At 36.8% G+C, this 27494-nt stretch overlaps 1 protein-coding gene across 4 annotated transcripts in view; it reads right to left on the bottom strand.

The window, feature by feature from the left end:
- COBLL1 (cordon-bleu WH2 repeat protein like 1) overlaps positions 1–27494 on the bottom strand; it is a 129818-nt gene that overhangs the window by 45807 nt on the left and 56517 nt on the right. For 3 of the 4 annotated variants that reach the window (XM_069494879.1, XM_069494739.1, XM_069494660.1), the window contains exon 3: positions 5860–6048. In XM_069494879.1, the coding sequence (XP_069350980.1) occupies positions 5860–6048 (189 nt within the window). Of the gene's footprint in view, positions 1–5859; positions 6049–21538; positions 21596–27494 lie in introns of those variants that run through there. The other variant, XM_069494810.1, reaches the window with a different exon arrangement.

The following is a 27494-nucleotide window of genomic DNA, read 5'->3' as shown; positions in this document are numbered from 1 at the left end:
ACACATTCCTTATAAAAACAACACTACTACCAATACATCTCACTATAATTGGGGTAATTTGAATATGGACAAAGGGTAAGATAAAATTTTATTGACATGATAGTTGGAAATAACTAACTAAAAAAAGCAGGATTGTACAGTATAATGCCATATTGGTGTAAAAAAGAATAGCGTGTATATAGGGATATGTGTACATATATGTACGTGTATGTGAATAGAAGGTTAAATACCACAATGTTAAAAGTTGTAAACTGCCTGTTTAATAATCACGTTTTAAATTTTTTGGCTTATCTGTATTTTTCAACTTGCTAATATGTCCAATTATCGCATTTGTAATCAGAAAAATTTAAAAAGGGTCATTGTTACAAAATGTAATTGCCAGGAAAGCAAAGGGAAGAGCATTCCTGAACTCCCAGGAACAACGTTCAGAGAACACTTGTGAGTACTCCCGTCACTGTTTTCCCAACCAGGAGAGCAGTTAGCCACCAGAGGCTGCAGGGGACGGAGACCAGTACCAGAGCCTAGAGTACAGGATTTTCTAGTCCCACAATTAAACACTCCAGCAGTACTGTTACACTTAAATACTTTAACAGTTAAAGTTCCAACTTTTGTTTTAAGTAGCTACAGCTGAATAGGATTTAAACCAAAATTTAAGCTTTCTTGTAGAATTAAACATAATTTGTATCATGCTATAGATTTTTAGCAGTGTTTTTTAGAAATTACATAGCCTATTATGCATGTATTTACCACACATTCATCATCAATTGACACTTTTCAATAAATGTAAATATGTGAACTTCAGAAATTCTGAGATTTATACTATTGTGTTACTTTATTATTATTATTTTTTTAACAAAAATGACCTCCTTTGATCCAGCTTTATCTTGTCATTTTTCATAGTCTACTTTTTCCAATAGGTGGTGCTGTACTCCATGTAAAATGTTTCTGAGTTTCATAGCTGACCCACCCTACGCCAATCAAAACCATGGGCTTACTCTCAACTCTGCTGTAAACTGGTGCTACCAGACAGGCAAATCAGACCACAAATCACGTGCAACATGTCTCTGGGTCATTTTACAGGAAAAGCCCAGAGAGGTGAGATGACTTGCTTGAGATCACACAGCAAGTTTGGAACAAACTATAACTTCTAATTGAGACTTCTAGCTTCAAGTTCTGTGCCTTCTTTGTATTTTCATTCACGGCATCCTCAGATTTGCTCAAATCAAAACAAATTCCCATTTATGATAAGGACATAAAAGAGAAATTTCTTCTTCTGTTATAGTGATTATTGCTTCCTCCCTCTTATAGGAGAGAAAAGTGTAGTAGTGTAGCCATAAACCATTCTCCCTATTCACTAACGATTAATGTCAATCTTTTATCAAATTTCCCAAATTGAACATTGTGCTTTAAAAGTCTATTCCAGAGAAAAGAGGAGATAAGAACTAAAATTTATTTAGTGAGGAATAATTACTTACTGAACAGACACCTGACTATAAGATAAGGACCTAGAATGATACATGAATGTACCTACAACGGTTCCTTACTTTATATAGTTGTATATTACAGTTTAGGCTATAAGCTCATTTTCATTAAAAATTAACTTTTCCCAAATACTGGCAGGTACCATCACTTATGCTGTTGCAAAGTATGGCATTTTCTGAGAACAGCCAGCTTATTCTGTAACAGCAGTATCCTTTAATGCTCATTTTATTAGGGCAAAGAGCTGCTTTGTCTAAGATGAAAAAGGCAGTTTAGCAATTATATAAATTACACACACACGTTGTGCATCCCTTATCTGAAATGCTTGGGGCCAGAAGAGTTTTAGATTTTGGAGTTTTTCGGATTTTGGAATATTTGCACTATAGCAGTTGAACAACCCTAATCCAGAAATCAAAAATCTGAAAAACTCCAGTAAGCACTTCCTTTGAGCATCAGGTTGGCACTCAAAAAGTTTTGGATTTTGGAGCATTTTGGATTTTGGATACTCAGTCTACAGATGTATATATGTGTGTGTGCATATATACATTCACACGCACCTATACTAGAGTATATTGTATGTTATATATAAATAAAATATTTTAATTCTTCCTTCCTTCAATCCAACCATCTATATCAGGATACACAGAAATGTCCAAGAGTTTTCAGGCTAGCACTGTAGCACCCTCAACATAAGCAAAGGCTCACAAAGGCAAGATGGCAGAAAGAGGGTGACTTTTGGTCATTAAAGAGAAGGCAATGCTAAGCTCTGGTACCAAAAATGGTTGAGCCAGCAGAAGGCTATCAACCTAATTCAGGATATCAAGTTTCTCGTTTCCCTGAGCATAAAGTCTACGACCACTTCTAACTTTATTTTCTTCCCCAATCTGAATAAGCAAGCTCTTTGGTGAAAATCAATGCACACATAAGTGCATTCTTCCGAAGATAACGCTGTGTGCTCACATTCCTGTAAATGAAACAACCTAAGCACACCTCTGCATGAGACGTATGAGAAGACAGAGGCGGACTTTCTAAAGATCCTCTCCAAAAACATGTTTTTTGGGGGAAAAAAGTATTTCTGAAAATTTCAGTCAAGCACTTCAGTTTTCCAACTATATATTTTTGTCTAATATTAATACTATTCTTCATAGTAAAGGCATAATATCAAAATAAATATATAAGAAATATTTGGACAAAGTCAGAAAAGATGGTCTCAAAAAATTGTACTAGAGGACTCTTCAGAGTGACATATGGAACTCTAATTTACCTAAGAAACCCTCATGAACTTAAACTTATTTAAAATTACCTTCTTTAGTCCTCCACCAAATTCTTGTATCATTCTGTTGAAACTTGTCCTATTCCTTTCATACAGTAATAAGATGTGAAGATATTTTACTTATGTCATTATGAATTTTCACATTAGGTACCTAACCTATTTCAGGCATAAAACATATTTTTCTATTTGAACATTTCTGTTTATTGTCATTATTATACGTTGTTTTTTTAAATGGGAAGAAGAAAAGAAAGAAAATATAACCTATATATAAATTACAGCATAGGACAATATATAATAACCATGGTATAAAGTGGAAGAGTTTAGAAGCCAGAGGTAACAGTTGATTCCAGGGAGATCAGGAGGCCTTTATATAAAAGATAACAATTGAGCTATATAATGAGAGTGGTAAGTTATGAGGGGGTTGAGGGGAATGTTTATAAAGGTATGGAGGTGAAGGAAGTAGAATATCGGTAGAAGTCGTCATGTAGTGAAGCTTAAGATATACAAAAGACAGTAGTGACAGAAATGCCTACTTAATTTCTGTGGAGAAGAAAATAGGTGTTCCAGTCTCCAGGCTTGGAAATTTGGACATCCTTAATTTGCTATTAAATTGCTGTCCCTGCAGTCTTTTCTCAAAGGTAGTGGCACAAATGGAGAGGTATTTTAACCAGGTTAATCTGAGGGGACAAGGTAAATGGAGAGAGCCCAAGGTTAAGAAAAGCAGTTCCCAATAAAAAATGGATGAGGCCAATATGTGCCAGGCACTGATAGTATTTCATTTAATCCTAGCAATATATGATATCTTATTTAATCTCAATGATTCAGCCATAATACATTTTCATAGATAAGAAAACTGCAGCAATTCAACAACAGCTGGGGGCCAGAAACAAAAAGCTGATTGAAGGAAAATTACCCAGGTTTAGGGACCTGGGAAGTAAACATACTGTAAGGTCAGGAGGGTGAGAAAAATCTAGGGTCCTTGTAAGTAAAATGTAGGAGAAATGACTAATGCAGAATCTGTCATTTAGGTATGAAGAAAAATTAGACGTGAAGAAAATTTACACATGAAGAAAAATGCAGCAACCTAAAGAGCAGTCATAAATTAGACTTAATAAGGAAGATGAAGAACAAATTCACTTAAGAAAGAAAAAGTGGGTAAGCTAGATGTTTAAAAGGAACCCTAAAATCTGAGAAATGGAACAGTTTTGAGTGATGAGATCCCACACTTCCCTCATAGACAGAGGAAACTGACTATGGATCTAGGTTTACCAGAGTTAAAGAAACAGAAGAAGAGTTAACTCAGGGTGGCACATTGAAAAGTCCAAAATAATTATGATGGGTGACAGGATACAGGCAAACCATGATTCTGATATTGAAGTAATTAGGTATAAAAATAAAATCTAAAAAACTCAGAGGCTGACTGATGGGAAATAGAGAAGACAGCAATATCAAGAGATGACTGGTACATCTGAGAAGAAATTTTGAGGAGTATTTGTGATGAAATCGGTGTCAACCATGAAGAACTAAGAAAAATGCTGACTCTTTTTTGTTTTTTTAACTGACTTTAAATTCAGGGAAAATAAAGAAGAATTGCCTTCACTACCCTCAGCCACATCCATTGTCATTTTAAAACAAGGATAATGATATTATTTCAGGAACTGCAGATAATGCCATTGTCTCTAACTTTCAAGATGCCTTCCTCACCCTCGAGAGGCAAACTGTAGGTGCAGGTAGGAGCCTACCAAGATAGCTACAGGTTTCTCAATCTCATAAACAAGGTTCAATGTGTGCTCTCTAAACAATTTTCAGTAAATAAATGGCAAAAGGCAGCATACTCAAATTCAATGACAATTTAATGCATCATATGTATTATTTGCTAGAGATGAACTATTTTATTGTCATCTTTCAATAATTTATAAAGTTACATGATTTTGATGATAAATCTCAAAATTAAGGTTATCTTGAATAAATTTTTCTAGACAAAAACAGATTATAAGAAGGCGATACGCAATATATTGCTTACTTATTCTTTTGTTTTCCTTATACACACACGCGCGCACACACACACACACACACGCACCCCTAGGGGTCAGAACAGCTTAAATTTCTAAAACAGGACTCCTGATAACAAATGGGCAGTTGAAGGTGAAAGGTGGAACAAGACTCAGTAAGTATACAGTTCATGTAACTTTCCACTTCAGAATGAATGGAAAATTACACTTGGCTTTGTTCCATTTTCCAATTTTAATGAAGGTGTTTAAAAATATCAGTCTCCTAAAGCATATCTTCCCTTCTTGCTGGATTAAAGTTTGATTTTACTCTCCCACCCTGGCTGGTAAAAATTAAATAAAAAAAAAAAAAAAAAAGTTTGATTTTACATTTTTCTATTTAACTCATCCACATTTTTAATCAAGTAAATCGTTCAACAAAGTAAAATATTCTGTCAATTTTATAGAGTTATCTGTTTTGATAAATAAGAAAGTATTCTATTTTAAGAGTAGTTAGTAACTTCTGTGAAATCAAATTCAAAGAAGCAGCTTAAACTTATTAAAACTTATTAAAGGCCAGGCGTGGTGGGTCATGCCTGTAATCCTAGCACTCTGGGAGGCCAAGGCAGGAGGGTTGCTTGTGACCTGGAGTTCGAGACCAGCCTGAGCAAGAGGGAGACCCCGGCTCTACAAAGAATAGAAAAATTAGCCAGGTGTGGTGGCTCACGCCTATAGTCCCAGCTACTCAGAAGCCTGAGGCAGGAGAATTGCTTGTACCCAGGCGTTTGAGGTTGCAAGAGAGCTATGATGATGCCACTGCACTCCAGCTCAGCAACAGAGTGAGACGCTGTCTCAAAAAAACAAAAAAAACCTAACAAGACGTGAAATCGTTCCAAATTTCAAGAATCACTCAATTAGGTTTGTGGAATTCATAGTGTTGATATTAATCCATTATTAGAAAAATTTTTAACACTTTTTAAGCATTTTTTTTAATAGGTAACTGAACTGAGTGATGAATAAAGTATTTTGTCAAAGAAAAATATCAGGAGATATACTACAGAGGGTTTCAATGGTGGAATAAGAAAGGGAAGTGCTAGTATTTCATTTCCTCCAGCATACCTGCCATGAACAGTAGTAGATTTGATAATATCCCCAGGTAGAACCACTGAGAGTTCAATGTCTTTGTCTATCATGTTTTCTTTCTGTTCCATGATGAAAGCAGCAGATTCTACAGAATCAGCAACTGAAGAGGCATCAACATATTTGCTCTCAGCTGGAGGAAGTGGTGCCTTGGCTTTTGGTTTTCTCCTAAAATAGAAACAAAACACACAAAATAAGGTACATATTTTTTAAAAGTAACTTTCTAATATGATCTAATTCATAAAATCCCAAATATATATGTAGCTGTTTTTTACATCTAGAAAAAATGCACCAAAATATTAACTGTTAATGTTGGATGGTAGAATTAAGGGAATTTTTTTTTTTTTCTTTTTCCAATCAGCATTTTGAATATTCTGCCTACTTGGTAATACAAAGAAATACGGTAAGGAAATTTTATATTTGCCTCCATTAAGTTCAATTAGTATCTCTTTATTGTACCAAATCAAGAGGATAATTTGTTTTCTTTAATAAATTATAAAAATAATATCTCAGGATGGAATTCAATACCTCACTCTCACACTTCATAATGGCGCTTACCTTTGGGGTTTTCAATCTATTTGTTTCCAATTTAATATGTTCTGCCTCTGTATCCAGATAAAGCCTACCTATCCTTCAAAGTCTAGCTAAATTCACCCTCTCGCCTCACATCCCCACCCACACCCCACCATACAGAATTTCTTCCTTCTTTGAATTGACACAAGCACATTGAACAGATTCCATAAACGCAACATTTTTTCTATATTTTCCCTGGGTACCAGTTTCATCTCTCTTCCTACTTTTATAAATCCTTGCAAGAAAAAACCATGCTATATAGATGTATTTCCCATTTCACCTAGCAATGAACAATGGAGTGTGTGTAGCAACCAAAGAGATCTTTTAAAAATACAAGTCAGATCACTACACCCTTTCTCACATTCTCCAATGGTTTCTTATGTCACCCAGAATAAGAGCTAGATTCCTGTACAGATTCTCCTCTACTTACAATAGGATTACATCCCAGTAAATCCATCCTAAATCGAAAATAATGTAAGCAAATAATGCATTTAATATCCTAATAACCTCATTGTAGAGTAAAAAAATCATAAATCGAACCATTGTAAATCCAGATGTTCCTCGATTTACAAAGGGGTTGCAATCCTGTTAAGCCCACGGTAAAGTTGGAAAATTGTAAATGAACGATCGTAAATCGGGGAGTCTGTAATCTGTCATATATATATATATAGAGAGAGAGAGAGAGAGAGAGAGAGCGCGCGCTTCTCCACTCCCCTCTCTTCCACTTTCTCCTTGGGCTCAAACAGTCCAGTCCTAGGACTCTTGCCTTTTCCTTGAACACACCTAGAATACAAGACCCTCTACAGAGTGCTCCTGATGTTAAACTAACACCTCTCTTTCCCTGCTTTACTTTTGACATGGTGTTAATCAGCAACATACTTACATCTCCCCCTCCATTATAGGGTAAGTAATTCCACAAGAAAAGGGACTTGTCTCCACCACCATGCTCACATGTTTACAAATGCACAGACTCTCTGGAACAATGCCTGCCCCATAGGAGGCACTCATATTTACTTAAAATGTAAATTCAGTGACTACTCTGCATAAAAGATGAGCTGCCTAAGCATATAATTAGGAAGGAAAAAAGTTATTATCACTCAAAAATAAAATGAGTTTTTATATCAGGATTATCTATGGATTTTAAAAATATTAATTACATTTTATTCTTAAAAAGCTGAATATTGAAAAATACACACTGGATTTATTGGTAAGGGATAACTGAGAACCTTAGGGTTTTTAAAAATGTTTCATCAGGAAGGTCAAAAGAGAAGCTAAACTGCCACTGGCAGGGAGGTACAGCAGTAGGAGCAATTTGTCCACAGTGGACTTGGCTTTCACGAAGAGTGCCTGTGAAGAAAGGTATGGCCGGGACCTTCTGCCAAGCTGATCTCCCCAGGTGCCACGTGCATCATTCTAGGTACCTTCCCATCTCCATGTGCTGCTCTCCCTGGTCTCCAATTGAAATGCCCTCCCCATCCTCTCCATCTTTATAGACTGTATTATCTGTTATCCTCAAGGTCCAGATTGAGTTGCAATTCTGGGGAAGTCTCCCCTGTCTACTGCACACTGCAATGAAGAACTCCTGTGACTCATAGTTTTGATGTTTGTATATGTGTGACTATCTTCCTAAGGTGGTTTGAGTCTGGGATGAAAACCCACCTCTAATTACTAAAGATAAGCCTATTTAGGAGAAAAAAAAAAAAAAAAAGGAAAGCAGAACAAAGCACTAGTTGAAAAATTATTTACATATAACTTCAATGTTCCCCATCATCGCTTCAATTAATAAAGTATTTGTCACCTTTCTTCCTGAAAAATGGGAAGCACGTGTGAATGAGATCAAGATCCTTCCACAATGAACTAGCAATCCAATAGGAAAGATGCAATGTGTAATTAAATAACAAATACAAAGCAAAAAAGAAGGGTCATAAAACAAATGGGTAACTTTGAAAAGTCAGGACAATGAGAGCCACTTGAGACCAGCCGAGTGGGGCGGGGAAGCAGGGATCAAGGCATGCTCCAAATAGAAGAGACAAGGTTCTTGAAGGACTCAGTTCTTGAAAGAAGAGCAGAATTTAGATAAGCAGAGCTGTAGGATCACTCCTATTTTGGTTCCCAGTTGTGATCCATTCACGTTAGATTTAGTAATGGATGTTTACTACACAGTCCACTCTAGTCACAAGAATACCAGGAGGAGGCCTGGATTTGGCCTGAATCCTAAGTAGCTTTAAGACTTTGTTAACTTTTTCACCTTTTATTCATCAGCAAAATTTTAAAAATATCTCTTACCTACACATGACTCTCTTAATGTTTATAAGTTTTGGTAAGATGCTTTGAAGCAGCAACAAAATTAAATTAAATGTCATCCAGAGTCAAAGGTATAATCAAAGGTTATGTCATAATCTAAATATAGGAAATTCGGGTAATGCCAAAGGGTGAGGGGGAAAACAAAGAAAAGAAAAAGAAACAAGTGACATCAACATTCAATAAAAAGTGTAATTTACTGCTTAAGAATATTAGTTTTCATTAACATTTTAAAATCACAGTCACTGCGCCACTGAAGTTTCCTAATCCCCTTTTAAACAGGAATTGCAGTTTAAACGATATTCACATAAGCTCCTCTTTGTCCTCGGCCTCATTTAACTATCAGTGTCCACTCCCTACAGGCTGCTACCCTTAACAGTAAACAACAGCAAATTTTACACAAGGGTGGGTGGAAGGGAGGTTATAACAAAAAGATATGAGACAGAAAACTTCCTCAGGTCAAGGCAAAAATTCATTAATCAAGGCTTAAAAATAACAAGCTATAGTAAGTTCTTACTTACATAAATTGATTTATTAAAATAATCTCAATATTACACTCAATTTTCATAATGAGAAGTATAAAAATGTATTTAATAACTTTTTTGAAAATATCAGGACTTCATTTTAACACAGAATTCAATGGGCAACCTACTATTACTACTGATTGGTCTTTTTATTATTTTGATTGACAAGGCACTTCAATATTGTATGTTCATTGTAATCATTATTCCATTACTGTCAGTATTAATATTCATTAAATGGAAAGAGGGAATAAAATAGAAACTCAGCAAAACAACAGAATTTTGATCAAATACCATTTGTTGGCTTGAAAGAAAAAAGCTTTAAAATGTTATATGAGATATCCCTGTAGCCTCGAACTCCTGGCCTCAAGCGATCCGCCCATCTCAGCTCCCCAAAGCACTAGGATTATAGGAGTGAGTCACTGCCAGACCAAGATATACTTACATCCCTAATATGTTAGTCAAGTCCAATGATATCTTAATCAGTTTGCTATATTTAACGTATTTATATAGTATTCTTACAGATTCAGAGAAATACTATCCAAAAATTTAGCTTCAATATTAAAGACAAAATATAAAAATAGAATTGTAAGTTTTAAAACAATAGGCTATTCTAGTGGGATATGGGGTTCATAAAACAAAACACAACAGGCTTTGTATTTATTACAGTCTAAGGTCCAAAAAGAATTTACCAGCAAGCCACTTTCAATATAGAGGGCTTTCAAAAGTAAGATTCATCGTGGTGTTAATGAGGCAGAGTTCTTTTCAGTAACTGGCAATGTTGTGATGGCTCCTAAACTATGCATCCAGTTATAAAGTAGAAACCCATTTCTCAACACAATTGCTCAGTTTATCTGGGTTTACTAAAACAAAAGATTTTGTGAAATATAATTTGTTCAGAAGTAGGATTAACATTGTGCTATATGCTTGAGGGAATCCAATTAAAAACAACAAAAGCTCCCTTTTCTTGATGAGCCTAATTCCAAATCAAAATGGCTATGTCAAAGTGGCTTTAAAAGATAAGCATAATGAAAATCAACAAGGAGAGACACAAGACATTATATGACTCTTTTTTTTTTTTTTTTTTTTTTTTTGAGACAGAGTCTCACTCTGTTGCCCAGGCTAGAGTGAGTGCCATGGCGTCAGCCTAGCTCACAGCAACCTCAAACTCCTGGGCTCAAGGGATCCTCCTGTCTCAGCCTCCCGAGTAGCTGGGACTACAGGCATGCACCACCATGCCCGGCTAATTTTTTCTATATATATTTTTAGCTGTCCATATAATTTCTTTCTATTTTTAGTAGAGATGGGGTCTCGCTCTTGCTCAGGCTGGTCTTGAACTCCTGAGCTCAAACGATCCGCCCACCTCGGCCTCCCAGAGTGCTAGGATTACAGGCGTGAGCCACCGCGCCCGGCCGATTATATGACTCTTGACTGAGAAGAGGACCTTGAAGAAAGAAATGTGGGGTCCAAACTGAATGGACAATTATGTCTCATTTTGGTCATGGTGACCATGTTTCACAGGTGCCCAAGCCCTCTGTATGGGATTCTCTTCCCTTGGCTTCTTTGACCACACAATCTGTTGTTTTCTTCCTTCTTCACTGCGACTTCTCAGTCTCCACACAACCTTCATTTCCTCTGCCTGATTTCTAAATGTTGGAGCACTCCAGGGCTCCCATTTTCTGCCCTTTTCTCTTGTCCTTCCTACAACTGCCAAACCCAGGTGATTTCATCAATCCTCATGGCTTTCAAGGCCATCTGCGTGTTGATGGCTTTCAAATTCATATCTCCAACCCTGACCTGTTTATTGAGCTCTGATTTATATGCCCAATAATCTCCAGCTCATCTCCATTTGAGATCACTATGTCCCATAGGTGTCTCAAACTTTATATAACCAAAATTCTCGATTCTCCTCTCTACCCTCACTCCCTATTGTCACCCAAACCTCCCCCATCATGCCCAATCTCTACAAATGGCACCAGTGACCACCCAGTTTACTCAAGCAAAAAACGTTTCTAGGCATATCTTGGTTCCTCTCTGTCCTTTATCTCTTACTTCCAAGCTATTATAAGTCTAGTCATCTCTTAACTCTAAAACACATCCTGAACCTGGGTACTTTTCAACCAGTTACTGTGTCACCACCCTAGTAATTAAGCCATCATCTCTTGCCTGAACTGCTCCGACAGCCGACAGCCTCCTCCCTGGTCTTTCCTGTTTCTCCTCTTGTCCCTTAAAATTGTTTCTCTTCTGTAATAGAGTGATCTCTTAAACATGTAAAGCAGATCACATAAAATCTCCGATCCTCTACTGGCCTTCCAGTGTATTGATAAAACCCAAAATTCTTTTCCTGGGCTTACAAGGCCCCAGATGAGCTAGGCTGATGGTTCTCCAAGTGTGGTTTCACAGCAGTAGCAGAACCTGGGACTTTCTCAGAAACACAAATTCTAAGGCCCAGGGACCTACATAATCACAAATGCTGGGGGAAGGGCCTTGCAATGCACATTTGACAATCCTCCAAGTGATTGTGATATATGCCGAACTCAGAACCGCTGAGCTAGCCTCTGCCAACCTCTGAGCTTCCCTCTTATTCCTCGTTGCAATTCCATATAGTAATTCACACTGGCATTCTTTCCTTTCCTCAAATCAACCCAGTCTCTTCACATCTGAGGGCTCTGCACAGATTTTCTCTCTGCTCCAAATGCTTTCACCTTAGAACCTCAAATTGCCTGCTCCTTGAGCTCATTTAGAGTCCAGATAAAACATTCCCTCTTCAAAGAGGTATTATTCTCTAACCACTCAAAAGTGCCAACGTTCATCTCTATCCATCCTGGCCCACCCTTCACATAACCCTGTTTTGTCCTCATCATATCTATTACTATCAGAAATCACCCTGTTCATTTATTTATTTACTTGTTATTATTTGACCTTAGAATGAAAATTCCTGGAGAGCTAGGACCTGGCCGGTCTCATTCTCTGCAAGCATCTAAAACTTTAACTGGCACAGATGGGGTGCTCTAATTGAGGAAGGAAGGGCGGGCATGTTATATTGATGTTCCCTGTGTTCAAAGGAGAGGAAAAACTTGGTGGGTTGCTGAGAGTCCAACCTATTCTATTAATATAACACACTGTGACCAGCCAGAGATATAAGAGGTCATTTGAGGCCCAAAGAGATCTACGTAGGTAGAAGTACTTAATGCTCAAAAAGTTTCTAAATCCTCAGTCTATTTAAGGAAAAAGGGAGGGGTTTGGGATTTAATTGGGACTGACAGAATTGGAGAGTGGAAACAAACCTCCCTCATTTTGCCCAGAATAATGCCTGAGGCCACATAGCCTATCTGTGGATCAGAACTCAAATGTCCTGACTGTAGCTTCCCTTGATCAATGAGCATCCTGATGAATATTAGGAAAGAATAAACTAATTTTGTGTTACCTTTTCAAGAATGGGACTCATCTTTCCATTACATTTAGCATAGTGTACCAAATAAAGAGGCAGTGAGTATTCTTCACCACAAGGCAAGCACTTAACACACACTAACTAGCATCTTCAGGTCACAACAGTAAGTTCCAATAAGGACATAAGGAAAAATAATTTTTATCCAACATCATCAATAAGAGCTAACCCTTGAGTGTTGACTATTGTGTTAGAAATTGTCCGGTTTTTACATGTACTAACGCAAATCCTCACATCATATAAGGTAAATGCTGCCGTCTCCACATTCCACGTGAGGGTGATGTGCAGAGGTTAAGGAACTTGCCTAAGGACACTTAGCTAGTGAGTGGTGGAGCCGAGATTTAAATCCAAGCTGTCAGATTCTAATGCCAGCACTCTTTACTGCTATACTACACATCACCCTTTGGGAGCTGAAACATTGATACAAAATAAACAAAAAGTGAATGGGCAAAAGCCAAGCGGGAGAGAAGAAAAACTACTCCTAAGAGAATATCTAGGGCTAAGCCCTGTGCAGGTGCTTTCTTGTCTACATTTAATCTCATGAGGCATTTGTCATTGCCACTTAAATGGGGTTTACAGAGGTTAAGAAATTTGCCCCAAAGCACACAGAACATGGCACGACCACAAATGAAAACCCACCAAATCCCAATGACTTTAACAAGGGCCACCTAAATAAGTCCTTTATTCAACTAGGAATGAAAATACCAGATGTGCACATACTCCAGCCACACCAATAGAGGCTACTACTTCCCCGATAAGGTTGGGGAAACAATGTACCGGGAATCAAAAGGCCTGGGAGTGTCCTAAATTGCCACTTGTGTTACTGTTAAGTAAATCACTTAATTTCGCTAGTCCTCCATTTCCTCATTTTCAAAATGCAGTATTGGACTAGCTGATCCCAGGTCCCTTCACCTCTAACATAGAAAGATTTGTGCATAACAGTTTTGCTCAGGGACTGCAAATGGAGGCAAGGTGTTAGGACTGGGGTCAGGGCACAGTGGCTGAGCTAATTTATAAGTAACATTTAGATGAAAGTGTCACATGGTCAGGACGCCCTTGCCCCTCCTGGGGAGCTCTTCCTATCCTGAGAACACCTCTGGTCGTGGTCAGGAAAGGGTCTCCTCTGAGACTCACAGGAAAGGAAAGCCTGGAAAACGGGTTCCATTTCCAAGTGCTTTTCTCTCTCTTGGCATCTACACTAGGAAAAAATGATGAACAGAGTGAACCCAAAGGAAAATTTTGAAAATCTCTGGTTTCAGTCTCCCACACTTAATTCTTTGATGTTTCAGCACCTGAAATACCACAAGCCATTCATCACTTCAGGTTTTTCGCCCCTGTGGCACCTCCACGCAAGTCTGACCAACAATCAGACTTGTTTCCGGCATCTTAAATCTCTTTCTTTCTCTCCAGGACACACAGGCACAAAAGCAGAGATTTCTATTGTCTTAATTTCTACTTCCCTCCTCCTTCCAAGTGCCATTTTATTTTCCTTTCTTTTGAAGCCAAATTTCTAGCACTCTGCTGTCCAATATGGTAGCCATGTGGCTGTTGAACACTTGAAACATGACTAGTGTGACTGAGGAACTACATTTTTAGTTTATTTAGTTTTAATTTACATTTAAAAACTAATACTTAATTCAGTTATTGGAGAATGTCTAAGCACATTTGGAACAACTTGAGTATGAGAATCTATTTTTTAACTATAAATGTTGTGACATCTAAATACAGATCAAATATTTCTGATGAAAATATAGCATCTCAATTGAGATGTATAAGTATAAAATACACACTATATTTCATAAACTTAATACAAAATATTAAATTCTATTAGTAATGTTTGTATGCTGATTACATATTGAAATACTATTTTTGATCTACTGAGTTAAATGAAGTATATTACTGTGGTAGGCAGCCTCTAAGATGGCCTTCTATGACTGACCCTGCCTCCTCATGGAAACTCCTCCTTTTGAGCAGGGACTGGATTTAGTGACTTACTTCCAGTGACTAGAATGCAACAACAGTGATGGGATGTCATTTCTAAGTTAGGTTACCACAAAAGACTGTGCTGTTTGTTTGGGGCACTCTGCCTTGGTCAAAAAGGTTGAATTATTCATAAAAATTCAAAGAAAAGGTTACTGATTAAGACAAAAAAATTAGCCATGGATTGTTTTATCTCATATTCTCTGAAGCAATAACATAATGACTATAAAGAAAGAAACTTTCACCCCCAAGTTACAAAGTTTTTAGTTGAAATTTTTTTTCAATTTTCAAAAGCATGCTAGGTAATGAACTGAAAAAACATTAAATGTGGGAATTATTAAAATATAGGTACATATGCATATCACATAGTGGGAATGCATATGTCAGCCAAACAAGCACTCTAGTAGATCAGCCAACCAAAGAATGAAAGCAACAATTGCTGTCACGTCACAATCATCTACTCTCAAATGTAAACTTCGGTAAATATTAAACATCGCTGAGTCATTAGTCTCTGTTAAAGTTTTAAATCTGTGTTGGGAAATGGTATGTGTTGGGCTAAACTACACTCAAGCATAACATTCACTGTGTACTGATAAAGAAAACTCCCTGAAATGAATTTTCCAAAATAATTTTCCTAGCTATAGGTTTTGAAGATACATATATATTAAGTCTTTTTTGGACTGTGCCTTTGGTGTCATATCTAAGAAACTTTTGCCTAATCCTTGGTCCCAAAGATTTTTTTCTCGTATGTTTTCATCTCTATATTTTATAAGTTTGTTTTACATTTAGAACAACTTTAAGTTGATTTTTGTATAAGGTGCTACTTTAGATTTTAGTGTTTCTAAACTCTGTCGGAGACACTATGTTCAAGTCTAGCTAGAAGAACCACTTGAACATAGTGTTTAATATATATGTATCTCAAAAAATTGGACTTCATCAAAAATTAAAAACTTTTGTTCCATCAAAGACTCTGTTAAGAGGATGAAAAGACAAGCCATAGACTAGGAGAAAATATTTGCAAGTCACATATCCAACAAAAAGACTTATATCTAAAATTTATACAGTGAAACCTCTAAACTCAACATTCAGAAAAAAATAATCAAATTATAAAATGGAAAAAAGGTTTGAACACATTACCAAAGAGGATATATCAATGGCAAACAAACAGGCACACAAAAATATGTTCAACATCATTATTCATTAGGAAAATGCAAATTAAAGCTTTGATGAGATACCACTGCACACCTACATTTTGAAATATTGGTGATTTCAACTGCAGAGAGGAATGTGGAGAAACTAGCTCTCTCATATGTGGCTTGTATAAGGTGAATGCAAATTGGTGAATGTCACTCTGGAAAATAGTTTGGCAGTGTCCTATCAAGCTAAACACACATACCATATGACTTAGCAATCTACTCCTAGGTATTTACACAAGACAAACAAAAATTTATGTTTTCACAAAATCTGTACATCAATGTTTATGGCAGTTTTCTTCATAAAGACCCCAAACTGGAAACAACCCAAATGTGCTCTAATGGGAGAATGAACAAAAAACTGTGATGCAACCATACAATAGAACACTACTCAGCAATAAAAAGCAAAAGTCTTCATATGCTTAACTTGGATGGATCTCAAGGACATTATGCTAATTGAAAAACACTAGTCTCAAAGGGTTACATACTGACTGTATGGTTCTATTTATATAAGAGTCTCAAAGAGACAAACTTAAGGTCACAGAAAACAGATCAATGGCTGCCAGAGCTGGAGACAGGGTGAGATTATAAAGGGGTAACATGAGGGAGTTTCTCTCTGGTGGTAGAAAGGTTCTGTACTCTGATTATGGTGTGGTTACACAAACCTACGCATCTGATAAAATTTCACAGGACTACAAAATAAAAAAATACATACATACACACAGTGATAATAAAGAATGCATGTATGTAATCCTAGCACTCTGGGAGGCCGAGGTGGGCGGATCGTTTGAGCTCAGGAGTTCGAGACCAGCCTGAGCAAGAGCGAGACCCCATCTCTACTAAAAATAGAAAGAAATTATATGGACAGCTAAAAATATATATATAGAAAAAATTAGCCGGGCATGGTGGTGCATGCCTGTAGTCCCAACTACTCGGGAGGCTGAGACAGGAGGATCCCTTGAGCTCAGGAGTTTGAGGTTGCTGTGAGCTAGGCAGACGCCAGGGCACTCACTCTAGCCTGGGCAACAGAGTGAGACTCTGTCTCAAAAAAAAAAAAAAAAAAAAAAAAAGAATGCATGTAAAAGCTGGTGAAATCTGCATAAGGTCTGCACCTGAGTTAATAGTATTAGTATCAACGTCACTTCACTGGTTTTAACAATGTATTATGGTTATATATTATTATTGGGGAGAATATGCAAAGGGCACAGAGAAACTCTCTGCACTATATTTGCAACTTCTTCTGAAGCAAACTATTGAAAAGTAAACAGTCACTGGAAAAATACAGCTAAGGCAGTGATTCTCAAAATTTGATGGACATTCATCCCCTACGGAACTTCTTTATAATACAAGTTTGCTTGGGTAGCCCTACTTTTGTACATATTTAAATAGAATCTGCATATGGGTCCCAGGTGATGATCTAGCACATCATAGTTTGAGAACCACAGGACTAAAATAAAGGCAAAGGTATTAGAAAGAAAAAAAACTAATGATCTCCATCAATAACTTCTGTTCTATTTAATGGCTAATTACTAAAGTCCTACCCACACAGAACCTCATTCATAGACTACATAACCGAGCCAAGAGGCTCTCATTTATCGATAAAGCAGGAGACACGCAAATGACATTATTCATCTATGAGCAAGTACTACTATTCATAACACAAACCTGACATATCAATACAGAAGTGAAAATTTTGACATAAGAAAAAAAAACCATGCTATTAAAACAATAGTGTGTAGGAAAACATTCTCAATAAGACATAAGGGTCACATATTTAAATGTCAATTAAAGGTCCTTCCTCATGCTTTTATATAAAATTACTGTTGGCAAATCACAGACACATATATAAGTATCAAGGTGTTTGATTTAAAAGCTTCTTTTGTTAGACATAACTCATTAAAAGGTTAAACTAAACATGATCCTATATACAACATAGTAAGAGTTAAAACCCAGGAAGTCTCCACCAAATCTTCATTCAATCATTCCTTCCTAAGAGGCTGTTCACAGGAATGAGTAAGGGCGATACATTTTCAAACTCCAGACCTACAGTTTTCACATTTACGTTAGGGGTTTCGATGCCAAGCACCTACTAGGCCCCTTTCCACCTTTTCCTAGGAAGGAACAAACCATAGTTTTTCTACTATCTCCCAGCCATCTTATTACTGAAAGAAATCAAGTCTTAGAACATCACTTCCAAAAGGCTATTAATTTCTAACTTAAGCAGTTGCTACAAGCTTTTAAATGCTAGCTCACTTGCTCTCAGCTCTGTGAAAAATTAAATCCATATTGATGAAAAATTATGGTCATTTTCTGATTGTGCTCAGGTAGTTCAGCTGATTAATACTGGCTTCAAGTGAATCCTTAATTATAGGCTTAATCCTTCCTTATAGGGCTATTTAACCTGACAATGCTCCTTGGCCACAGGTGATAATGCCAAATACTGAGCTGGCAAAAAAGTGAGCATTACTGAGTAAAATAAAAGCCACTGAGCACGTGTATTTGAAAGAGGACAAGTTTATGACAACTCAAAAAGTACTTTCCATGTAAGGTTGGTCAGTAATGGCAACTCCTATACCACAGATGAAACACAACAATTAGTGTACAGTGTTCTGAACTGACCAGGAGGGGCAGTGGGCAACCAGGAAAGAGTGATGTATTACAAGACAGTAGACTTCAGTTCTAGTATTGAGATAGGGGGCCAGGCATGGTGGCCCAGGCCTATAATCCTAGCACTCTGGGAGGCTGAGGTGGGAGGATCGCTCAAGGTCAGGAGCTCGAGACCAGCCTGAGCAAGAGCAAGACCCTCCGTTCTCCACTAAAAATAGAAAGAAATTAGCTGGACAGTTAAAAATATATAGAAAAAATTAGCCAGGCATGGTGGCGCATGCCTGTAGTCCCAGCTACTCAGGAGGATGAGGCAGAAGGATTGCTTGAGCCCAGGAGTTTGAGGTTGCTGTGAGCTAGACCGACGCCATGGAACTCTAGCCCAGGCAGAGTGAGACTCTGTCTCCAAAAAAAGAGATAGGGAACTAGCAAGCCCTGTTTGATAAAGTGTCTTAAGCCCCTAACCAAGGTCTCTGATGAAACAACAGATGACACAGAAACCAGCTAAAACCAGTTAAAACCCAGATGGGCATGAAAAACAACCTCAGGTTACCCTCACTGCTCATTATACCCTGCTTATAATGTATTAGCATAATACCAAAAGAAACCCCCACTAGCCCCATGACCGTTTACAAATGCCATGGCAACTCTTGGAAGTTACCCCACACTGCTTAAAAGACAAGGAACCCTCAATTCAAGGTACTTCCCAACCCCTTCCCAGAAATCTTATGAATAATCCTCCTTCTACTTAACATAAAATTAAATAGAAGGTATAAGATAAGACTCTAGAAACTCACAAGGGGCTACTGTCTGTGGGTGAGCCCACCTACTGACTTGGGAGTTCTATGACATAATTGACAACAGGCTGAAGATAAAAAACAAAAATGGGACAAGTACCAGGCACAGCATAGTGAGAAGGTTGAGACAGGTTTAGAAAGAATGAGTTTCTAATTGTACATCATCATATATATGGTTTATGGGGCAATACCAGCACTTGTCTTTGTATGAATTGCTATCCACTTTCCTTTAACAATGTTAAATAATGATAGGAAGGTATCTAAACACACCACTTAAAATGATAGCAATATAACTTCAAAATTCCATATAAAAGTCACCCAAATTTAATTTTAAAGATTAATGCATAATTATTTCAAACAAGGAAATGAAATATAATTATACTGTTAATATTAAATGTATAATGAGTTTGTGTTAAACAATTCTATCACTCACCTTAGTTTTTTTCCTTATTCCATATGGTTCAGTAATTTGCTTTCTAAAGAACATATGCTTAATGGGAGTGAACAAGACACCCCAGAGGTACATTCTCTTCTTCCTTATTAATGATATCATTAAGTTTGCCTATTTATAGTCTGGACCATCTGACCTCATGGCCTACATGAATTAAGTGGATTTGTTTAGTTGTTAATCCTTACAGTGTGTGCTTAGCAGCAATTAACCAGTGACAGATAGTAACTGGATCACTATCTTTAAAATAAAACAAGGTGAGGCTGCAGTTTGTGCTGTTTTATGTGAACCTTAAATATGATCAAATGAGTGTGCAAAATTTGAAAAATATAAATCTCATGTATTTCTATGGGAAATTTGAATTATGTAAGTCATATTTCTACAAGGTATTTAGAAACATAGCCCTTGTTTAAAAAAAGTACAACCAAATAATTCTACTAATTATTTTCAAGTTTTAGATATATTTTATAATAGCAAACATTTATAATCTGAACATTTGAAATCTCTCCTAGGTACAAAGGATTATGATATTACTTCACTTTCATTCTATAAGTTTTTATAATCTTATCACTTCTCAGAGATTTCTTTAAATACTAATCAGCTATAAGAAATACTTTATACCACAAGACAATGTTAGCTCACTTTTTTTTTTTTAAGTCTCCAAACATTCACTACTAACCATTTGGAGTTTCAATTAAAGGGAGCATTTGGACTATTCACAGATATTCTGCACAAAAATTTTAGCATACATAAAAGGACTCATTTTCATATTTCATCTAATATTACATTATATCCACCATCTATTTAAGTGATGGAACTAATGTGGTCCTTACAAAGAGAATGAAGCTTTAGCACACACATTGTACAAAAAGTACAGTGCTATAAGCAAGGAGATGAGTCAGGTTGTACTCTTCAGTTAGTTTAGCAAAGTCATATGTAATTCTGTACCAGCTAAGTCAGAATTTCTAGAAGCAACCTTCTTATTCAAGGGTCATGTTGACAGAGTTAATATTAAACTCAAGGTTTGCTCTCAGAGTCATGTGCTAAGGGTTTGTTTGTTTTTTAACTTAATTCAGGTAAATTTGATGAAGTGCAACTTTTACTTTCTACCTGGAGGGTTGTTAATAACATGGGGGAAAGAGGGCCAACCCAGGGATGGAAATGCTTAATTCTAGTTTGAATTTCTCTGTCAAGTAACTTAACATCTCTAAATCTCTTAGTTATTTACTGATGTTGAACAAAGAAAATACCCAAAGTCTGTTTTATAAGGTTCTTGTGAGTATTAAAAAAGACAGCGATTATTCCTTGTAAAATTTAAAGCCCTGGAAAAGCGCAATTTTTCACATTGTTTACTGAAATGTTTATCATAATTTGAAAGGAACTTCACCATGTCTTAATTCTTGAAAGTGTTTCAAATAAGAATGCAATGAACAGCAGTAATTAATTTTATATGCGCAAAGTTTAATGGATTAAGTGTTACATGTAAAATAATTTTCTTCCCCAATAAATATAAATTACATAATTGCATATACATTTAATATGTCAAGGAAAATAATTATGTAATTTACTCTCCAAAGCATCAGTTCACAAAACCCATAAGTTCTTTAGCTTTTTCTATAAAAATGCTAACTCCTCACTGAGACATTTGAATGAGCAGGAAAAAAAGAGTCCTCAGACATATTAAAATGTTTAAGAGTAATAATAGTTCAAAGTAAAATATTAGACACTTCTAAAATACTAGAAAATGTTAAATTATTTTACAAGTTTTACAAATCATATGTATTAATACTTACGACTCTTCCAGAAAGCCTCTATGAAACAGCACCGTTCCTTTGGCTATTTACTTTTAGAGAATGCTAAACCAACTGTCCTGTTCTATTACTAACTCTACTGTTTATCATGTGTGTGTAAGAGCCAGGCACTTCTTACCTCTGGCAAATATGTAAAAGAAGGAATTCACTGGTCTTACAAAATCATTCTGGGAATGATCATGTAACATTTTCACAGGCCATTTTTCTAGAATGTGCTTTATACAGCGATTTTACAAAGCAGCTCCTTATCAAATAATTTAAAAACTGGAGAATTCAATGTTTTTTCTCCTTTATAAAGTTATAAATGCTTGGAAATTCTCAACATACACAAAATATTTTTTAATTTTTAAGCAATATCTCATTAGATCACTTAATCATTTGATTTTAATATTAAGCACATCTGTGTAATATTAAAGAAAAACCTTAAAATTATTTGTAGGATGATAGTCTGATGAAAGCTGAGCATATGAAAATAAAATTCAGAGAAAAGAGAAGGCATTTAATTTTGTAAAAAGAAAAAGGAAACAGGTAGATTTCCTGGCAAATGCCCTAAGATTTCTCCTAATCAGTCCAGAGCAAACATCATTTTCTACCATGGTAACCTCAATGCAGCTAACGAAGCCAGTACTTGAGCTTCATGGCTTCACCCCTATTGTACAGGCCTAGATGTGAATGGACTGAAATCTGAAAGGCTAGATTTTATAGTCAGTCCTTTTATAAAGCAAAATGCATCTTTGCAACAATTCAGATTTTTCCAGGATGTTCAAAATCAAATGCAAACTATTCAAATAGTAGCAACAGAAACTTCAATGCAAAATTACATGTTTCATTACTTCCACATGTGCAATATTGACTGCTACAGTTATAGCCTAAAATAAAACAAGAACTTCTACTGGTACTTCCTTTCCAGCCTTAATGAGACTTGATTGTTTTTTATACAGCATGAGGACTACAGTTAATGAAATTGCACTGCATACTGGAAATTTGCTAAGAGAATAGACTTCAAGTGTTCTTACCATTAAAAAAAAAGTTAATTATGTGAGGAGGTATGTTAATTTGCTCTACTGTAATAGTCCATTTCACTATGTATAACATCATGTTGTATATCTTATATATAAAATAATTTTAAAAAAAGATCATAGTTTCTATTTCTACTTTTCTCCTTTCTTACTTCATATCCTCCCATGAGCCCACCCCAGCTGGTTGCCACCCCCAAACCTGCAAAGGCTGTCCTATATCTTCATTATCACCAATAAGCCTCATGTTGCTCTAGATATTGAAGAACAGGACTCTTCTCTGTTCTTATCTCATTTGACTTCTTCACAGCACTCTAAACATTTGATATGGCCAATCCTGAAATCTTTGCCCAGAACCAGACTCCTACATTAATACATTCTCGTATGCTTGAGACAGTCCCAATTTGCCTCTGTTGTCCCTTCGGTAGTTTAATATTTAGTGCCCTAATGCTCCCTCCCCTTTTACTGCCAAAGGTCCCCCAAGTTGCATACTCAATTATGTCGGGTCACCCTACTTAGGATGTGACTACCCATTTTTTATATCTCCTCTTAGCTGCCTCATTAGGCATCTCAAACTTGATAACACTGAAAGTAAACTCTTCCCCTCTTCTCCCTTAGTCTTTCCCATGTCAATAATAGCTCCATAAAAGACAAAAATCTAAGAATTTACCTTGATTCAGTCCTCTCTTTCCCTGACTTCACACATTCAATCCAAAATAGATGCCAAATCCATGCATTTCATCTCCACTACAACCACCCCAGTCTAATTCAACACACCATGCCCTCCCCCTGCACCACCCTAACAGTCTCCCTGCCTCTACTCTCACGCTTTCATCCAGTCTCTTCCACAAAGCTTCCATGGCCACCATTTTAAAATGTAAACTGTCAGTTCATTCCCTGCTTTAAATCCTCCAAAGCTTAAAATACCAAACTCCTCATCCTGGTGAATGAAGCCCAACAAGATTGGAGCACTATCTTGTCCTCACGTCCCTTCTCTTGGCCCACTGTGCTCAAGCAAAACTGGCTTTTTTTCCTGGTCTCTTATCCATAAGCTCTCCCAGTCTTCCAGGCTTTGCCTTTGCTGTTCCTTGGACCAGGAATGCTTTTCCTCATGAGCTTTCTTTCCCTGTCACTCAGATCTCAGTTGAAATGTTGCCTCCTGAAAGACCCTCAGGGATCTTGTCTAAGGTATCACACCAGTTCCTATTCCATCACCCTATTTTAATTCTCTTCAAAGCATTTATCACTGTTCTTTTTCTTTTTAAAATTTATTTTGTTTCCATGGCCATCCCCACAAAATTCTGCTCTGATGGGAATCTAAATTCTGAGAAAAGACACTTTGTCAGTCTTTTCCTGATGCCTGTAACAGGACTGGCACTTCACAAGCCAATCAACAAGTCTTTGTCAAAATAAATGAATTGGTTATGAGAAATATATATTTTTGTTAATTGTATGACTTAAATACTTATACTACTTAACCATGGTTAAGTGTCTCTGGAAAAGCCTGATGATTAATTTATACATAAAAGGGGCAATACTATTAACCCTTGAAAACACACAGGAAATTAATAATTATGTTACATGTTTAATTTTTAAGAACTTGTTCTGGAATACAGAACAGTACCAAAGTACAGAAAAGTTGCAAAGTTAGTAAAGACAGTGCTCATATACACTTTACCCAGTTTTCCCTAATGTAAACATCTTACATAACAATGTACCTTTGTCAAAACTAATAAATTAAAATTGGTACATTAACTAAACTTCAGACTATATTTGGATTTCATCAGTTTGTCCACTAATGTCCTTTATGTGTTCCATGATGTAATCCAAAATACCACATGACATTTAGTACAAATTTAATTTTAAACTGTAACTTGAATTTTTTATTTTTAAGATATCTTTTTGATTCTACTTCTGGCATATAAAAATTTTACTATTGGTCTTAACAACTTAATTAAAAAAAAATGATCTGGCCCAGTATAAAAGAAATAATATGGCAGGAAAAAGAAAAAGTTACTAAAGCGTGAATTATACATACACATATAGGCATTATTAAAGAAAGACCACTATGGTATAACTCAAGATCATTTTTAAGTTTTCTTTGCATGGCTTCCTAAGGAAGGTGCACCAGGTTCCTCCTGAAACATTTTGTACATCCACCTGGGGATTCTGCGCAGCCTCAAGAAGGAGGGATATAGGAATGCTGCTATATACCTGAATTTAGCTACCAGGAATTAGGTACTCACAATGTACTCTTGGAAAAATATGAGCATACTCTTCCTCTATCTAAACCAAGATGGACATTATTCATGAATAATGAGCTTAATATAGGCTTGAGTTCCTAAAACAACTTTTAAAGAGTATAAAACAACTTCCTTAACATAGGGGTCACTGAGGCACCACAACAGAAATGAAATGAGTCAAGCTTAAAAGATACACTAAAGGGTACTTGTAGATAAGTGGAGAGGAGGCCAGTGACAGTAGACGCTCTTCACATCTAGGTAATACATACTCTGGGAAAAAAGAACTAAGTTTTTCAGTTTTTCCAAAAGAAATAAGAACTCTGGATCTTTATGTAAAATTTTCTAAATTTTCAGTGTTGCCCAATAATTCACCCTGCTAAACAAACACTGCATTGTGTGGCCCTGGAGGATCAGCACTGAAAACTTTAAGCCGATGACTGGATCCCACCACTGTTGTCATCTTCTCCTATGCACAGTGGCCAGGAGTTGCCAATAACAACCACAAAAATATAATTCTGATCCTTCTGATAGGATGCTTGTAACAAGAATAGCCACAGATACATGAGAAGAGCCCCTTCAGCTCCTGCAACAGGGGCCACATAGCCTAGGGCCTTCCTTCAGGGAAAACTTATCCAACATTAATTGAGCCCTTACTATATGGGAGATTGCTAGTCACTGAAGGAACAAAATAGCAGCTCACAGGATGGGGAAAGGTATCCATTTCCCTCTTGGGCTGTCAGAGAAGGTTATACCTGGGAGGAATTGCAAATGCAAGGGGACAAAAGAGGTTTTAATGTTCCTAAGATAGGAACTCTCCAAGGAAGGCCATGCAGGCCACGCTGAGGAATTTGGAGTCAGTAAAACAGGGCAGTAATATGATATTTGCACATGGAAATATTATGATGAAAATGAAAGGGATTGTTAAAGAAAGCCAGAAGGGACCAGGGACAGCAGACAAATTAAACTATCAATAATCCAGATAAAAAAATGCCAAGACCTGGTAGCACTGGGAAGCGAGAGAGAAAGGAATGGGTTGAGGAGACATTTAAATGCTATCACAAGATTTAGTGACAAAATTGCGGGTTTGCAAAAGAGGAGGGGGAAAACCAGGTGAAATCCCAGTGTATGACTATGATAATTCAGTGAATGATGAGACCACTGACGAGGATAGAAATTATAAAAGGAGGAGATTTCATAGGAAATGAAGTCATTCTAGACTTCTGAATATGAAAGTCATACTGGAAACATGGTCTCAAAACTGCATACTCTTCAATTGAAATGAATTACTATTAGTTTTTTCTACTCAAATTACTTTCGTATCCCAAAGTAGAGAAATTTGGTCTTTCATTACAGTCCATGTGGAAAAGTGATCGAAACATGTAACTCCATTATCCCAGATCAGAGATTTTCTAACAAGACAGGAAAAACAGTGCAAATCATGACCAAGTCACCATCTTTGCCTGAGAAACTTTTCCTCAGAACTATCCTTTCTGCTCATAACTTGAAGGAATCAGTTATCTCAGCCTTCTCTTTTCCTGATGGGATAAGCCAAGCAGGTTCCCTGCTCCCTTCAGCCTTAACAACAATATTAAAGAGCGATTACCGACACTGATAAAGTCTTATCGCTCAGAGAATTCCACACAGGACAGGAGATAAAGGGTTCCCCCTCCTCCTTTTTAATGATCTGCTCCACCTTGGCCCACCCATGCCACTTCCCCAGCACGGAGCCCATTTCTGCAAGAGGTTGCCCAGCCTTCCAAGGACACTCAGGCCCAGGCAGGGCAGTCTCTTGAGAGTAGGAGCATTCTCTGAGTCCCTCTACCAAAAAGGCCCCTTCAGCTCCTGTAACAGAGAGCACACAAGCCTAGTGCCCCCATTCAGGTCTTTCTTCACCAGCCTCTGTCCCAATAATTCAGTCTAGAAGGAAAGAGAAGAGTTAACGGGATAGAGCTCCACAAGTTTAGATGCAAAATTAAAGGAAGGGTAAGGAATATGCAAATATGAAATGTGGGTTAGGCCTCAATCTGTGGGAAACTCCTCCTATTGCACTTAGGGTTAAGATAAGGCCTAATGAGAAAAAGGTTTGCCTCATGAATTTTTTTTAATATTTAAAAAAAAAAAGTGACATGTGTAGCAGTCTAGCAAGATGGAACTGACTACCTGGGGCTTGATTCCTGGCATGGCCATTGCTGGTTACGTGACCTAGAGCAAATTACTTAACCTCACTCTATCTTAGATCCTCATCTGTAAAATGGGGTACTAATTACACCTACTCAGGGGACTACTGCAGAATGTATTAAGTTCATATTAAGTCCTCAGCATAGTTCCCACAGCACAGAAATAGCTAACATTAATTGAATGTTCTAATACTCCAAAAGAAAACATAAGCAGGACTTTATAGTAAACATTTTTTAAAATGAAATTCCATGCAATTCCTCCCTTTAAAAAACAGTTTAAATTTGCAAAAGTTATCAGTCAACTCAAAGATATATGTTTTTTTTTTAAGGCTTCTGTGTCAGTCATGTGGAAAAGTTTTGAGATTTTTCATGAGGGCTTTTTTCAAGACCAACTTTTTTAGTGTGGTTTCCTCTTGGAAAATAATGAATAATTAAACAAACTGATTAATTGATCTAATTATTATTTTCCTTGGCTCACAGGATATTGGGTCATGAGCTCTAT

Source organism: Eulemur rufifrons, chromosome 1, assembly GCF_041146395.1.
Source record: "Eulemur rufifrons isolate Redbay chromosome 1, OSU_ERuf_1, whole genome shotgun sequence".
NCBI classification, from domain to species: Eukaryota; Metazoa; Chordata; class Mammalia; order Primates; family Lemuridae; genus Eulemur; species Eulemur rufifrons.
This window is presented reverse-complemented; position numbering and strand designations above follow the sequence as displayed.